At 43.2% G+C, this 14,644-nt stretch overlaps 1 protein-coding gene across 2 annotated transcripts in view; it reads left to right on the forward strand.

The window, feature by feature from the left end:
* LOC134359534 (src substrate cortactin-like) overlaps window positions 1–14,644 on the forward strand; it is an 87,604-nt gene that overhangs the window by 63,287 nt on the left and 9,673 nt on the right. For both annotated transcript variants that reach the window (XM_063072937.1, XM_063072938.1), the window contains exons 9-12: window positions 194–304; window positions 4,276–4,331; window positions 9,075–9,144; window positions 10,415–10,563. In XM_063072937.1, coding sequence (XP_062929007.1) covers window positions 194–304; window positions 4,276–4,331; window positions 9,075–9,144; window positions 10,415–10,563 — 386 coding nt within the window. The remainder of the gene's footprint in view (window positions 1–193; window positions 305–4,275; window positions 4,332–9,074; window positions 9,145–10,414; window positions 10,564–14,644) is intronic.

The raw sequence follows: 14,644 nt of genomic DNA on the forward strand, positions 1-14,644 counted from the left end.
TCTTTATGCCCATTACCCTTTGGACATTTCACACCTACATCTCCCCTGAAGATGTTATGGATACCTGCAAAAAAAAAAACATGGCCAGAACTGCAGGGAAGAAGGTGAAATTTCTGGGTGTTCACGCTCTTGACTCAATTACATCTGTGGTCCTCTGCAGTAAAATCATGGGATCAATGCAATTGCTTTGCAGATTATGCAAAAGGATTTGGAGGAAAATTTGGAGTCCAGAAGGGTCATCAGGATCAGGCTGCCCATGGATGGGACCACAAGGAGGAAGTGAAACTGCACGAGTCCCAGACAGGTGAGGGCCAAGTGAATGAAATGCAGACTCACTGACCACTTTCAGAATAGACATTAGTAGAAAGTGAGGAGAAGTTGGTGTTACAGGAAAGATTTTCATCTAGGCAGGAACGTCCCCACTATCCCCTCACTCTCAACTATCCACAGACATGAGCCATTTCTCCATGATTGAGTTGTTCGCTTACTGTAGATGCATTTTTCTTGACCTCCCCAGTCCACCCAGAGGAACAGGCATCCCTAAATCAGAGCTAAAGGAAACTGAGAGGGTATCTCTCCTAAAAGATCTTCAGTTTGAGTGGTTTTTATCTTTTCCACAGCTATTATATCCAACATTAGCCAGCATTAAAACTCTCTTTCAAGACTCCATTAGGTTTTCTGTTTTCTGTTCAGTATTTATCAATTGCTGTGCCTTTTAAAATCTTGTTTATATCTTCTCTTGTGTTCGACACAGTTGGAAAACAGGCCCTTTGGATCACCATGTCTGTGCTGCACACACCTCCACATGAATATCACTTACCTACATCGTTCTATGCTTCACACTGTTGTGTCCGCACCATCCTCACATTGTCCATTGCATGTCCAATCACATGCTCGCACTGTGGCTACTTCCTTTGGCACTCTTTCTTGGTTTCTTGCTCCTTCGCTCTGTCCTTCTTTTCACTCGACATGGTCCACTAGGTCATCATCCTTTCAGTTCTACGCCCTCTGCCTTCTCATTCTCATGCTGCTTATGTTCCACACTGCCTTCCTCATTTGGTTCTTCATTTACCCACCTTCTTCCTTTAAGATCTGTTATGTTTTATAACTCCAAAACATAGTGAGGTGCTCTCTTATGACATCTGTCATTCGGCTACTTTCACATATGAATTATTTAAACAAGCAAAGAGCGCTTAATCAAGCAACATATTTACAATATTACACAAACGTTACTGAAATATTTAGTGTACAACAGGATCCACAGTCAATTCCTAACAGGTCCACCTGTGCCCCGTCCTGCCTTATCCCCTTCAGGTCTGCTTGAGACTCATGCAGCGAGGTCCGGTCCCAGTTTGTCAGAACCTCCCAAGATCATCCGCTGGAGGTCACTCTTATTCTGCTCGGCCTTCAAAGTCAGCTGGTTCATGCTCCCTGCTCCTTTCCCCCTGGAGCACGGACACATTGCCTTGCTCCTCCTCACATTATCCAGCCCAGTCCCAGTCACCAGTTCTCCCTGCACCTTTTTTGGTTTGTCTTTGTCCCTCTTTCCGCTAGGTTATTTTCCTTTCATGTCTACATCCACCCTATCTTTTCCTTGTCAGTTCTGCTCATGCACCAGCATGCCGTCACTTGTTCAGGTCTACACCCACTCTGTCTTTTCCTTATCTTTCTGCTTGTGCACCATCCTGTTCAGGTTTATGTCCAAACTCTTTCAAGCTCCCTTTTGCTCCACCTTAACTCCTCCCTTTCATGCCCGCACTCACCCTGCCTTCTCACTTTAAGTTTCGCCTGAGCTCCCGTCCTCCCTGGGGCGCTGTTTCATCACCCTGCTCCTCTTCACAAAATCTGGCACATTCTCGGTCACCCAACCTCTCAGCCACTGGCCGCTGTGGCACTTTGCTTGGTTTATTGCCAATTGTGCTTCTCTATTCACTCTATACAGTTCACATGGCCATGATCCTTTTAAATCCACGGCCACACTGCCTTCTCCTTTTCAGTGCGCTCTCTGTAGTTCCAGGAATAAGCACGTTATCTTCACTGTAGCCAGACCTGGCATTATATAGGTTTAACATAATACCTAACTTCAAAATTCTACCCTTCCAGAAACAAATCACTATTTTATCAATATTTCTAATTGTTATGCTAACATGATCCCATGTTTAATTATTTATTTGATCTTTTATATCCCTTTTTGGTTGGCGAGGTGAAGATACATCTCTACCAAAGGAGGTGTAAGGCGCTCCTTCCCTCTGCTAGCCTGAACGTCTCCCTTGGGCAAGGTGTAGCACCTGCTTAGCTCCCTGATCAGGGTCATGTGAAGCCATGGAAGCAGGTGGTGGATGGTTGTATAAGCAGCCTATGCATATCCCAAGAACTGGCTATGTGACTACTGATGCCAGGCAGACAATCTCTGAGGAATATTGATAATGGCTGGGGTCACTCATCTTGTAAAGACACTGCCCAGAAGAAGGCAATGGCAACCACTTCTGTAGATAAATTTGCCTAGAACAATCATGGTCATAGGAAGACCAGGATCATCATATAATACAACACGGCACCAAATGAATGAACAAACGCTATCCCTTTACTATCAGCCTATTGTTTTATTTCCTAAGGAGTTTATGATATCTGTATTTGTCCTATGAAATAGTATCACAACCTTCTCCCCCTCTCCACTTCCTATTCCTCACCAATCCTCCCGTACATCCCCTGATGCCAACTGATAGGCGTTTTTCCAGGATCAGTCCTCCCAGCAAATATCAGCTTGTGCTCCACCCTAACTTCTCCCTTCCATCCCTGCACTCACATGCCTTCTCCCTTTAAGTTCCGCCTGAGTTCCCCCCACCCCCAGTGTACTGTTTCATCACCTTGCACCTCCTCACACAACTGGCCCACTCCCAGTCACCCATTCTCCAAAAATCGTATGTGACATCTGCATCAAAAATTCCCATATCGTTCATATCAGAACATTACATCAAAAGTTCCCATATCGTTCATATCAGAACATTACATCAAAAGTTCCCATATCGTTCATATCAGAACATTACATCAAAAGTTCCCATATCGTTCATATCAGAGCATATTATCAAAAGTTCCCATATGGTTCATATCAGAGCATTACGTCAAAAGTTCCCGTATCGTTCATATCAGAGCATTACGTCAAAAGTTCCCGTATCGTTCATATCAGAACATTACATCAAAAGTTCCCATATCGTTCATATCAGAGCATTATATCAAAAGTTCCCATATGGTTCATATCAGAGCATTACGTCAAAAGTTCCCGTATCGTTCATATCAGAGCATTACATCAAAAGTTCCCATATGGTTCATATCAGAGCATTACATCAAAAGTTCCCGTATGGTTCATATCAGAGCATTACATCAAAAGTTCCCGTATGGTTCATATCAGAGCATTACATCAAAAGTTCCCGTGTGGTTCATATCAGAGCATTACGTCAAAAGTTCCCATATGGTTCATATCAGAGCATTACGTCAAAAGTTCCCATATGGTTCATATCAGAGCATTACGTCAAAAGTTCCTATATCGTTCATATCAGAGCATTACGTCAAAAGTTCCTATATCGTTCATATCAGAGCATTACGTCAAAAGTTCCTATATCGTTCATATCAGAACATTACAGTGATGACTGTGGTTTCCTATTTTCACTTTAGTATGGTGGCCCACTGGTCTTCTGACATTACCTACTTCATTGTGAATAGATTCAAAGAGCTGTCAGTGGATTGTATGGTGAGATTGAATGGAATATGATTGAGCATGACTGTCTTTACAGAGAGAGTTGCTAATCATGATACGCTGCAGAATGAACACACAGTAGCTCGTCAGAATGTAATATACCTTTTTGTTGAACAAGCCTGAGGGGCTGAATGGCCTACTCAGCTTTACATTTCCCTGTACTTACTTTCTGTTGCCTGATGAAGTCACTTTGGTTAAATGATCTGGTTTTTTGTCAGAAGATTTTGCTCGTGGTGACTAGCATGTACCAGAGAGAAACTGAACCCAGTTTAGATACATTTCATCATGACTGTCAAGAAACTCACTACTGCTTGCATAAGATATTCGAGGATTAATAATGATAGTAGAACTGTACCTAGGGGAGGAAAATGGAAGTGTTTGCAAAAATTCAACCCGGTGCCATTTAAGTGATGACGCCATTCTGCTAACTGATCTATTTTTTTCTTGTTCCTGATCACTGGTATGTACATGGCAATGTAACACTATTCTTCATCTGCCTTCTATCCACCTTCCTTTTACAGATTATGCCAAGGGCTTTGGAGGACGTTATGGGGTGCAGCAGGACCGGATGGATAAGGTAAGTCTTTAAACTCTATGACGGGTTTCAACTCTGTAGCAAAGTAGAGAACAGTGGCAGATTTGTACAATGCTTCCCCTCCTTCCCAGCACTGTGAATGTTATCCTCACATCCCAGTATGCTTAATTAATGCTTAATAAAACAATTGTGAAGCAACAAGTTTTGTGGTTGTGTGGTATCTTGTCAAAGGCCTTCTGAAAGTCCAAATATACAACATCCACTGCATCCCCTTTATCTATCCTATGTGTAATTTCCTCAAAGAATTCCAACACATTTGTTTGGCAAGATTTTTCCTTCAAAAAAACCATGCTGACTTTGTCCTATCTTGTCCTGTGTCACCAAGTACTCCATAACCTCATTTTTAACAATTGAACCCAACACCTTCCCAACCACTGAGGTCAAGCTAACTGGTCTATAATTTCCTTTCTGCTGCCTTCTTCCTTTCTGCTGCCTTCCTCCTTTCTTAAAGAGTGGAGTAGCATTTGCAATTTTCCAGTCCTCTGGAACTGTGCCAGAGTCCAATGATTCTTGAAGGATCATTACAAATGCCTCCACAGTCTCTACCACTACCTCTTTCAGAACCCTAGGGTGCAGTTCATCAGGACCGGGTGACTTATGCACCTTTAGGTCTTTCAGTTTTTTGACCACCTTCTCCCTTGTGATAGCAACTGCATTCACTTCTCCCTCACACCCTTCAATGCCTGGGACATTGCTAGTGTCTTTCACAGTGAAGACTGATGCAAAATTCTCATTTAGTTCATCTGCCGTCTCCTTGTCCCCTGTTATTACTTCTCCCACCTCATTTTCTAGTGGCCTTATATACATTCTCAGCACTCTTTTATTTTTTATATACATTGATATTGTTGCTAGCTTGCTTTAATACTTCATTTTTTCCCTCCTAATGATTCTTTTAGTTGTTTTCTGTAGGTTTTTAAAAACTCCCCAATCCTTGATCTTCCTGCTAATTTTTGCTTTGATGTATGCCCTTTCTTTTACATTAGCTTCGACTTCCCTTGTCAGCTACAGTTGTTCTATTTTGCTATTTGAGTATTCCTTCTATTTTGGAATACATCTATCCTGCACCTTCCTCATTTTTCACAGAAACACACACCATTGTTGCTCTGCTGATATCCCTGCCAGCACCTGCTTCCAATTTACTTTGGCCAACTCCTCTCTCAAACCACTGCAATTTCCTTTACTCCACTGAAACACTGCTACATCAGACTTTACTTTCTCCCTATCAAATTTCAAGTAGAACTCAATCATATTGTGATCATTGCCTAAGGGTTCTGTTATGTTAAACTCCCCGATTGCCTTTGGTTCATTACACAACACCCAATCCACTACAGCATGATCCCTTAGTATGCTCAATGACCAACTGCTCTAAAAGGCCATCTTGTTGGCATTCAACAAATTCACTCTTTTGAGATCCATTACTATCCTGATTTTCCCAATCGACCGGCATGTTAAAATCTGCCCTGACTACCATAACATCGCCCTTTTGACTCACCTTTTCTATTTCCTGTTGTAATCTGTAGTTCACATCCCAGCTACTGTTTGGAGGCCTGTATCTAACTGCCATCTAGGTCCTTTTACTCTTACAGTTTTTTAACTCAACCCAGAAAGGTTCAACATCTTCTGACCCTAGGTCACATCCTTCTAAAGATTTGATGCCATTCTTTACCAGCAGAGTCTTGCCACCCCCTCTGCCTACCTTCCTATCCCTCCGATACAAAGGTTCAAAGGTACATTTAAAGTCAGAGAAATGTATACAATATTCAACCTGAAATGCTTTTTCTTTGCACCCATCCATGAAAACAGAGGAGTGCCCCAAAGAGTGAACGACAGTTAAATGTTAGAACCCCAAAGTCCCCCCCAGCTCCCCTCCCTCCCGCACGTAAGTGGCAGCGAGCAACAATCCCCCCTTCCCCCATCAGCAAAAAAAAAGCATTGGCACCCGCCACCAAGCACTGCAAAGACACAGACTTGCAGTTACCCCAAAGACTTCGCATTTCACCCGGTATTCGACATACCACAGGCTCTCTCTCTCTCCCTAATAAGGGAGAAAAAGGTGTCTCCGTTTTCCCAGCGAGAGGGGAGACATAACAAATAACTCGCTGGTTTACGATGTTTAAAGTCCGTTACGTCATATTTTTCAGCTCTGTACCTGAAGATCGCAAAGATCCTGGGTCTCCAGGCACACAGCAGATATCCTGACCCCCCCCATGATACATGGGTCTCCTGTCATGATACCGACCCTTAATCTGCCCGTCTCCAGAGTCCCGAGATCCTAGGCTTCCGAATTCGAGCCGGACTCTTAGGCCGAGCCGTTGGTGTGCTGAAAAACGGCCAGATTTGGAACCCCGAGAGCGGGACCCATTCCCACTAAGACCTGTAGTCAGTGTGTAAGTCCAGGTCAGGGTCTTCAAAAGAACCACGAAAGGGAAAAATAGAGATACTAAAGATGAAAATGGAGCTGTTTCCGAAAATGCAAGCAAAGGAGTCTCCGTTAGGTGCCATTAACCCTCCTAAGCTCCGCCTTCTTGGACATTCAACTCCCAACTACAACCATCCTTCAGTCAAAATTTATTGATGGCCACAACATCACAACCGACAATCTGTAAAAGTACAACTAGATCATCCACCGTCTTTCTTGTACTCCACACACTGAGATATAACACTTTGAGTACCATTTTTGCAGTACTTTTTGATTCTGCATCTGTAACGCACTGAATTTCACCCTGCTGGCTGCAATTTTGTCCTATCATCTGCCTGCCCTTCTTGACAGTCTGACTACATGCAGTCTTTGCTTTTTACTATCTATCTTATCCTGAGTCCCTTCACTCCAATTCCCACCCCCTGCCAAATTAGTTTAAACCCTCCTCAACATCTCTAACAAACCTGCCTGTGAGAATATTGATCCCCCTTGGGTTCAGGTGCAACCTGTCCCTTTGGTACAGGTCAAACCTTCCCCAGGAGAGATCCCACTGATTCAAGAACCAGAAGTCTTGTCCTCAGCACCAGCTTCTCAGCCACACATTTATCTGCTGAATCACCCTGTTTCTACCCTCACTGGCACGTGGCACAGGCAGCAATCCAGAAATTACTACCCAGGTGGTCCTACTTATCAGTTTTCTGCCTAGCTCTCTATATTCTCTCTTCAGGACTTCTTTTCCTTCCTCTGTACTGGTACCAATATGTACCAAGACACCTGGCTGCACTCCCTCCCCCTCCAAAATGCTATGAACACACGCAATGCAAGACATCCCTGACCCAGGCACCTGGGAGGCAACATACCATTCGGGTGCCCCCTTCACATTCACATTCCTGTCTGTTCCTCTGACTATTGAGCCTCCTATCACTACTGTTCCTCTCTTCTCCCTCTTTTCCTTCTGCACAATGGACCCATGCTCAGTGCCAGTAACCTGGTCTCTGTGGCATTCTCCTGGGAGGTCATCCCACACAACAGTATCCAAAATGGTATACTTATTATTGAGGGGAATGGCCATGGGGTGTTTTGCATGAACTGCTTTTTCAGCTTCCCGTTCCTTCTGACAGTCACCCAGCTACCCACCTCCCACAACTTAGGGGTGACTACTTCCCTGTAACTCTGATCGATGATCTCCTCACTCCCGTAGAAGATCATACGCAGCTGCTCCAGATCCCTAACACAGTCTAAAAAGGGAAATGCTGCATACAGTTTGTTTGTTTTCTATTTCCACAAACTAAGGAGGTGGGGAGATCAAAGTGAGTTGTCCAAAATAAAATGTAAAGAAATCAGTTCAAAAGATCCAGAAAAAATAACTTCCTCAGGCAAAGAAGTATAAAAACCTGGGGCACAGCTTCAAGATTAGATCTTAGATTTCATGAGAAAAATCAATAATAACTACACAGAAAGTATTGGGATTCAAACCTGTCACCTACAGACCTTTACAGTGACATGGAAATGGAATTGAGGTAGTAATCTATCACGATGTCCTTAAATGGTGAACTGGCTCAAGCAATTGATTGGCCTGCCCTTTTCAGCCTTCCCATGGGTCCCCATGGAGTTAATTTATCCTGGGGGTATGGGGAGGGGAGACAGGGGAGAGGAGGGGCACCTTAGAATTGGCATTCTGATGGACAAGGGCTTTTTATGTCAGGGAGAGATTGAGTATTGTTCAACCTAATAATCTGACCAACCGATTGCTGCAGACTGAAACTCTTAAGGGTGGAGTGGAGCATGAACTTTGACCTTCAGAGTTCACTGAAAAGTCACTCTACCATTCATTGCTATTGCAGAAGATTTCAACACTCATTATCCCTCAGATGACTAAGCAGATTGCAGGGACAGGCTTTCAGACAGATCGTTGGAGGCCAAGTCATTGGATATATTTAAAGCAGAAGTTGACAAGTTCTTGATTAGTCAGGGTGTCAAAGGTTACAGGGAGAAGGCAGGAGAATGGGATTGAGAGGGATAATAAATCAGCAATGATGAAATGGTGGAGTAGAATGGCCTAATTCTGCTCCTATGCCTTCTGGTTTTATGGTTTTCCTCTCTGTATATGGCAATCCATTTCTTCCATAGATGAAGCTGTTCAGATGGGGGATAACCCCTCTTTGCCTGGCAGTCATGTTATGGTGGCTGGGGTTGAGAGTTGTCTATATCCCCAGGCACCATAACTTTTTGCAGCTTGGGCTTGCCTGCATGGTCTTTCCCCGCACCAAATCAAAGGATGATTATTTTATCAATTCACATTGTAGAGTGCAGCTACCTTCACGGAAATGGAGAGTCCAACGACGTCCTACCAAAAGACAGTGCCAGTGGAAGCCGGTGAGTGGCTTTGTGAAGTGGGCCTCAATGAAAGGCTGCAGTCCAGAATCAAACTTCAAAAATTGCAAGTCAATTCAAGCACCTTGGGTATATGCATGGCTCAGTTTCCTCCTACTTTTGCAATAACAACAGCAGCAAAACAGGAAACAGTGGACAATTATGATAAACTAAGAGTAAAACTGTTCTTAGTTAGCTGCAGAACACTAGCCTGCAGGTCATCGGTCACAGCCCAACCCTGAGGTCACATTTCTCATCCCCATCCAGGAATCATTGATTACAAGCCCACTCTAGAGTCACCATTCCCAATCCCACCCCACGGTTACTGTTCCCACACTGGTATCACTAGTCACACTCCCACCCATGGATCTCCAGTCACATCTCATCCTTGAGGACCATCTTCTTAATTCCAACTGTGGGGTGGTTGAACATTGTCATACCCTTATCCCATCAGTCACAACACTGTCCAGAAGTCTAGAGTATTTGTAACAGCCCTGATGATGATAGGTGAACAAGATTTATAGCCCTGCCCTTGCAGCAGAAGATCAATATTCATTGGATGAAGCTGTGGTGAATGGCTTTAATCTTCACTTTGCTCCATGCCCTCTAAGATTTGTAAAGTTATAATACATGATGGGTATTATAGTTAGACAGTTTGCTCATCTCATGCCTCAATACCTCATTATCATAGTCTGATCAGAGTTTCTTGAGCCAAAGTTTTTGGAGATCTTCATTGGCTTCTTTCTTCCTTCCACTATATCCATTTATTAATTTCCCTCAATTTAAAAAAAACCTTTACTTTGCCTAACTTTACATTTCACTAAATTTTTCTCTGCATTTTCTTGTTTTCCTCTACCCATTTTTCTCAATCTTTTTTTTCCTTCCGTCTCTTCCCTCTCGAATTCTATTCCGTATTCACTCAACCTTTGTTTCCCTCTTTTTTAACCCCTCTCTCTTTTCTCCTTCTTTTCCCCATTGTTGTCTTGCTTCCTCTCTCTTTACCTCTCTCCCTCGATCGTTGTTTTCCAAAATCTGTCCAACTGATCCTATCTCATTTTTCCCTCTCCTCTCTCGTTTGCTGTATTCATTTCCCCCTTTCCCTCATGCTGTCTCATTCCTGCTGCACTCCTTACAATCTTCTTTTCTCTCTTTTCTACTAACATCTTCCTCACTCATTGCCTTGCTACCTCTCTCCATTCTCTCTGCTTCACTCTTTCCCTCTGTATCACTCCTGTTCCCTCCGCTCTGTCTCACTCCTTCTCTCTTTTCGCAGCCAGCAGCAGTGCACGGAGCTTGAAGTCAAGGTTTGAAAATATGGCTAAAGCCAGTGATGAGGACAACAAAAAGAGAGCAGAGGAGGAGCGTGTTCGGAGACAGGCGCGAGAGAGAATGGAACGGGAAGAAGCACGCAGGAAGCAGCAGGTGAGCTGGCGATGGGGAAGTGGATGTTGTAAAGTTGTTGTTAGTTATGTGAGAACTAGCTGAACCACTCAGGCTAATTTACTGTCAACAGGATCACTTTGTGCTGGTGTTGCACCTTGCAAAAAAACAATTCTGATGACAGGTTATTTCACAGAAAAAATATAGGGCAGCACAGCGATGTAACCAGTTGAGCTGCTTCTCGTAAGGCCAGAAGCTGGGGTTTATTGTCTATGAAGGTTTTCAGTCATCCAGGTCACTGTATATCAAGCAGAGGTAAATCAAGGCAACTGGACTTGCTGTGTTGTCTAGAAGACATTTCACAACTCATCTGAGAGGCTTCTTCAGTTCTGATCCATGGTCTTCTGGCTTATAAACTCTGTGAGTTGTTTAAAGGTATCGCAATCACATGAGGGTTGTTAAGAGTCATAGATGTAATGAGAGGGTCATCAGCCTTATCTTTACATGAATGGAGGTGGAAACAGAGCAATATTGTATATGCTATCCAATGCAATGAGAACTGCACAGATCTGTATATCGGCGAGCCAAAACAACCACGTCACAAACGGATGGCCCAACATAAGAGGGCTAACACCTCAGGTCAAGACCCAGCTGTATATCTACACCCAAAGGAAAAGGGACACTCCTTTGATGATGACAATGTGCACATTTTGGACAGGGAGGACAGGTGGTTTGAAAGAGGGGTTAAAGAAGCCATCTTTGTCAAACTGTAAAACCCATCCCTGAACAGAGGGGGTGGGGTATGACATCACCTATCAGCTACTTACCATGCAGTCCTAACCTGACTTCTCCACAACGGTTCACACCTCCATTCATGCGAAGATAAGGCAAATGACCCTCTCATTACCTCTACGATTCTTAACAGTCCTCATATGATTGCAATAGCTTTAAACAACTCACAGGGTTTTATCAGCCGGAAAACTACCCACCATGGATCAGGACTGAAGAAGCATCTTGGATGAGTGGTGGAACATCTTCTAGACAACACAGCAAGTCCAGTTGCCTTGATTTACTACAGTTTGATATACCTGGGATTAATCCTGACCTTGGGAGCTATCAGTGTAGAGTTACACATTTTCCCCGTGACTACATAGGTGTTCCAGTTTCCTTCTACACCAAACAATGTGAAAATCGCTAGATTCATTGGCCACTGTAAGCTGGTTAATGATGGAATCTAGGGGTTTTAATGAGAATGTTAGGACAATAAAGCAAGAAACACAAGCAATTCTGCAAATGCTGGAAATCCAGAGTAACACATACAAAATGCTGGAGGAACTCAGCAGGTCAGGAAGTACCTATGGAGAGGAATAGAGTCAATATTTCGGACCGAGACCCTTCATCAGGACCGGAATGGAAGGGGAAATAAGCCAGAATTAATAAAAAAATGAGATGAAAAAAATCAGTGTAAATGGGTGGTTGATGGTTGGAGTGAACTCAGTCAGTTGAAGAGTTTGTTTTCATGCTGAATCTCCCTCTGATTCGAACTAATACTATCTCTTTTTCGACATACAGTATACTATCTGACCTGCTGGATATTTCAGGGTCTTTTTCAGCACCCACAGTACAATAAAACTCTTCACTGCCCAATATTATTTCTACAACAATCCTAACACAATATGAATTCACCTTTTTAGATGAAACAGAGCATTATAATAGCAACGAGGATTAAAACCCGATTTGCAATACTGTTTACACGGAGTTTGCAGATTGTTTTTTGTAACTGTATGGATTTGGTCCAATGAACAAATAAGAAAGGAGGAGCAGGACTAGTGGTGATCTGCTCTAGTCCTCAACTCCTCGTTTGTACCAGATCTGTCAATTCCCCATTCTTCCAAATGTTTATCGACCTCTTCCCTGAACAGCTCCTATGATCTAGTCTGTACAACTCTCTGGACACAAGAATTCCAGAGATTCTCTTGACAGAAGACATGTCTATGCAACACAGTTTTAAATGATCACATCCACCCCTCCCCACCTCCCAATCATCTTGTAATTCCAGTATATCTCATTTCCCAAAGATGAGCGGATTGGTAGGATACTTACTTGTGGTGTGTGGATGTGGATAATTACCTGTGGAATGTGGATGAATTTGGGGGAACTGATGAGATGGAGAATAAAATGGGATTACTCCTGGATTTGGGTAAATGGATGCCTGATGTTTGCTGCAAACATGGTGGCTGAAGTGTCTGTTTCCATGACATATGACTCTTTGACTCTGCTTGCAATATCCGCCTATACGTGTTCGTTCTTGTATTGATATTTCAGTATGTGGGCACGTGGCCAAGTGGTTAAGACATTCAACTAGCGACCTGAAGGTTGTGAGTTCAAGCCCCAGCCGAGGCAGCGTGTTGTGTCCTGAGCAAGGCACTTAAGCACACAGTGCTCTGCGATAACACTGGTGCCAAGCTGTATGAGTCCTAATGCCCTTCCCCTGGACAACATCGGTGTCGTGGAGAGGGGAGACTTGCAGCATGGGCAACTGCTGGTCTTCCATACAACCTTGCCCAGGCCTGCGCCCTGGAGAGTGAAGACTTCCCAGGTGCAGATCCATGGTCTCGCAAGACTAACGGATGCCTTAATTAATTTCAGTACAATTTTTTGCCAGAGCCACACCTGCAACCATGAGACGCTGTTTGTTTGATAGTTAAATGCAGCATGCCCTCAGTAGTGCCCATGCAACTATGTAAACATTTCCTTGACACCACCTCTCCAACCATGTAACACTCACTCAACAATGACTCCTGTATTGTATGGCAGTGCACTGAAATGTGAATGAATTACAGGGTCATATTTCTGGAATGCATCTGAATACATGAACTTTCAATGATGACCTGAACACTTTGGTTCTCCTCATCATTAACTCCAAGATAGGTTATAACTAGCTCTGTGATTCTCCAGTATTGAGAACCTTGAACCAGTAGTCAGTTAATGATTCGGTCAGTTTATTCAATGACAACCTAAGCAGAATAAGTTCAGAGGAGGACAATCTGGTAGAAATGCTACAGGTACAGGTCAGGCTGGAGTGCAGAGAGTTGATGTGGTCACCATGTTACCAGTAGGAATTAATAACATGAGAGAGTATACGCTGAGGAAATTATTTAGGCTATTGCCTGGGCTGAAGATTGAATTAGAGAGATTCTATGGACGATGTTGCATTTTTTGGAACAAACAAAACTGAAGGGAAATTTGGTTAATGTGTATAAAATTAAATGACTGAACAGCAAAGGTAATTTCCACTGACAAAGAGGACAAGAACCGGTAGGCATAGGTTTGAGATCATTGCTGCAAGGTTTTTGAGGCCATTTAAGGGCTTTGTTTCACCCAAACTGTGGAGGGGGCCAGAGAACATTGCCTGAAAGCATATGGAGCAGAAACCCTCAACCATTAAAAAATGTATCTGGATGAGCTCAGAAAAACTGAGACCCATCAAGGCCATGGTTACAGAGCTGATAAGTGGGATTAGGTTCTCTTGTATCAGCATGTACACAATTAACTTGATGTCACCCTCATTGCTGAAATTTTCTATGGTTCTGTATGCTGATTCACAATTCATTCCTTAGCTGTGCCATGTTGGCCATTCACAGACATACGAGGACTACAGAAGACTTTTATGCTGTCAATTATAGGGATGGGGAGAGCCATTCACATGGGCTTCTACTGTCTTCCTGTGTGCAGTCTTGAGGGGCATCTGCAAAAGAACAGCCTGCTAATATTCCCATGTCAGGGTTCCTGTTGCTGTGAAGAGGTAATGTAAGATGCTCAGGTTATTAAAGCACATACATAGTCCATTAAGACCTTGATACACTATGAATTGTGGAGATAGTTGGAGAGTATGAGGAAGAATACATTAAGGAATTACAACTAATGAATTGACATCAAGTGTTAAGGAAATAGGAAGAGGAAGAAATACAAAGGATGGAGCTATGAGCTCAGAACAAATTAAGGAATATACACCAGCATAGTATGACTAAACTAATGAGGGTTAACTAACAAAGAGAACCTTGACGTAAGATTTCAGCATTTAATATTGAAACTGATTACTTCCCCAGTGCAGTCAGATTAA

This window comes from Mobula hypostoma, chromosome 20, assembly GCF_963921235.1.
Source record: "Mobula hypostoma chromosome 20, sMobHyp1.1, whole genome shotgun sequence".
In the NCBI taxonomy this organism is placed as follows: Eukaryota; Metazoa; Chordata; class Chondrichthyes; order Myliobatiformes; family Myliobatidae; genus Mobula; species Mobula hypostoma.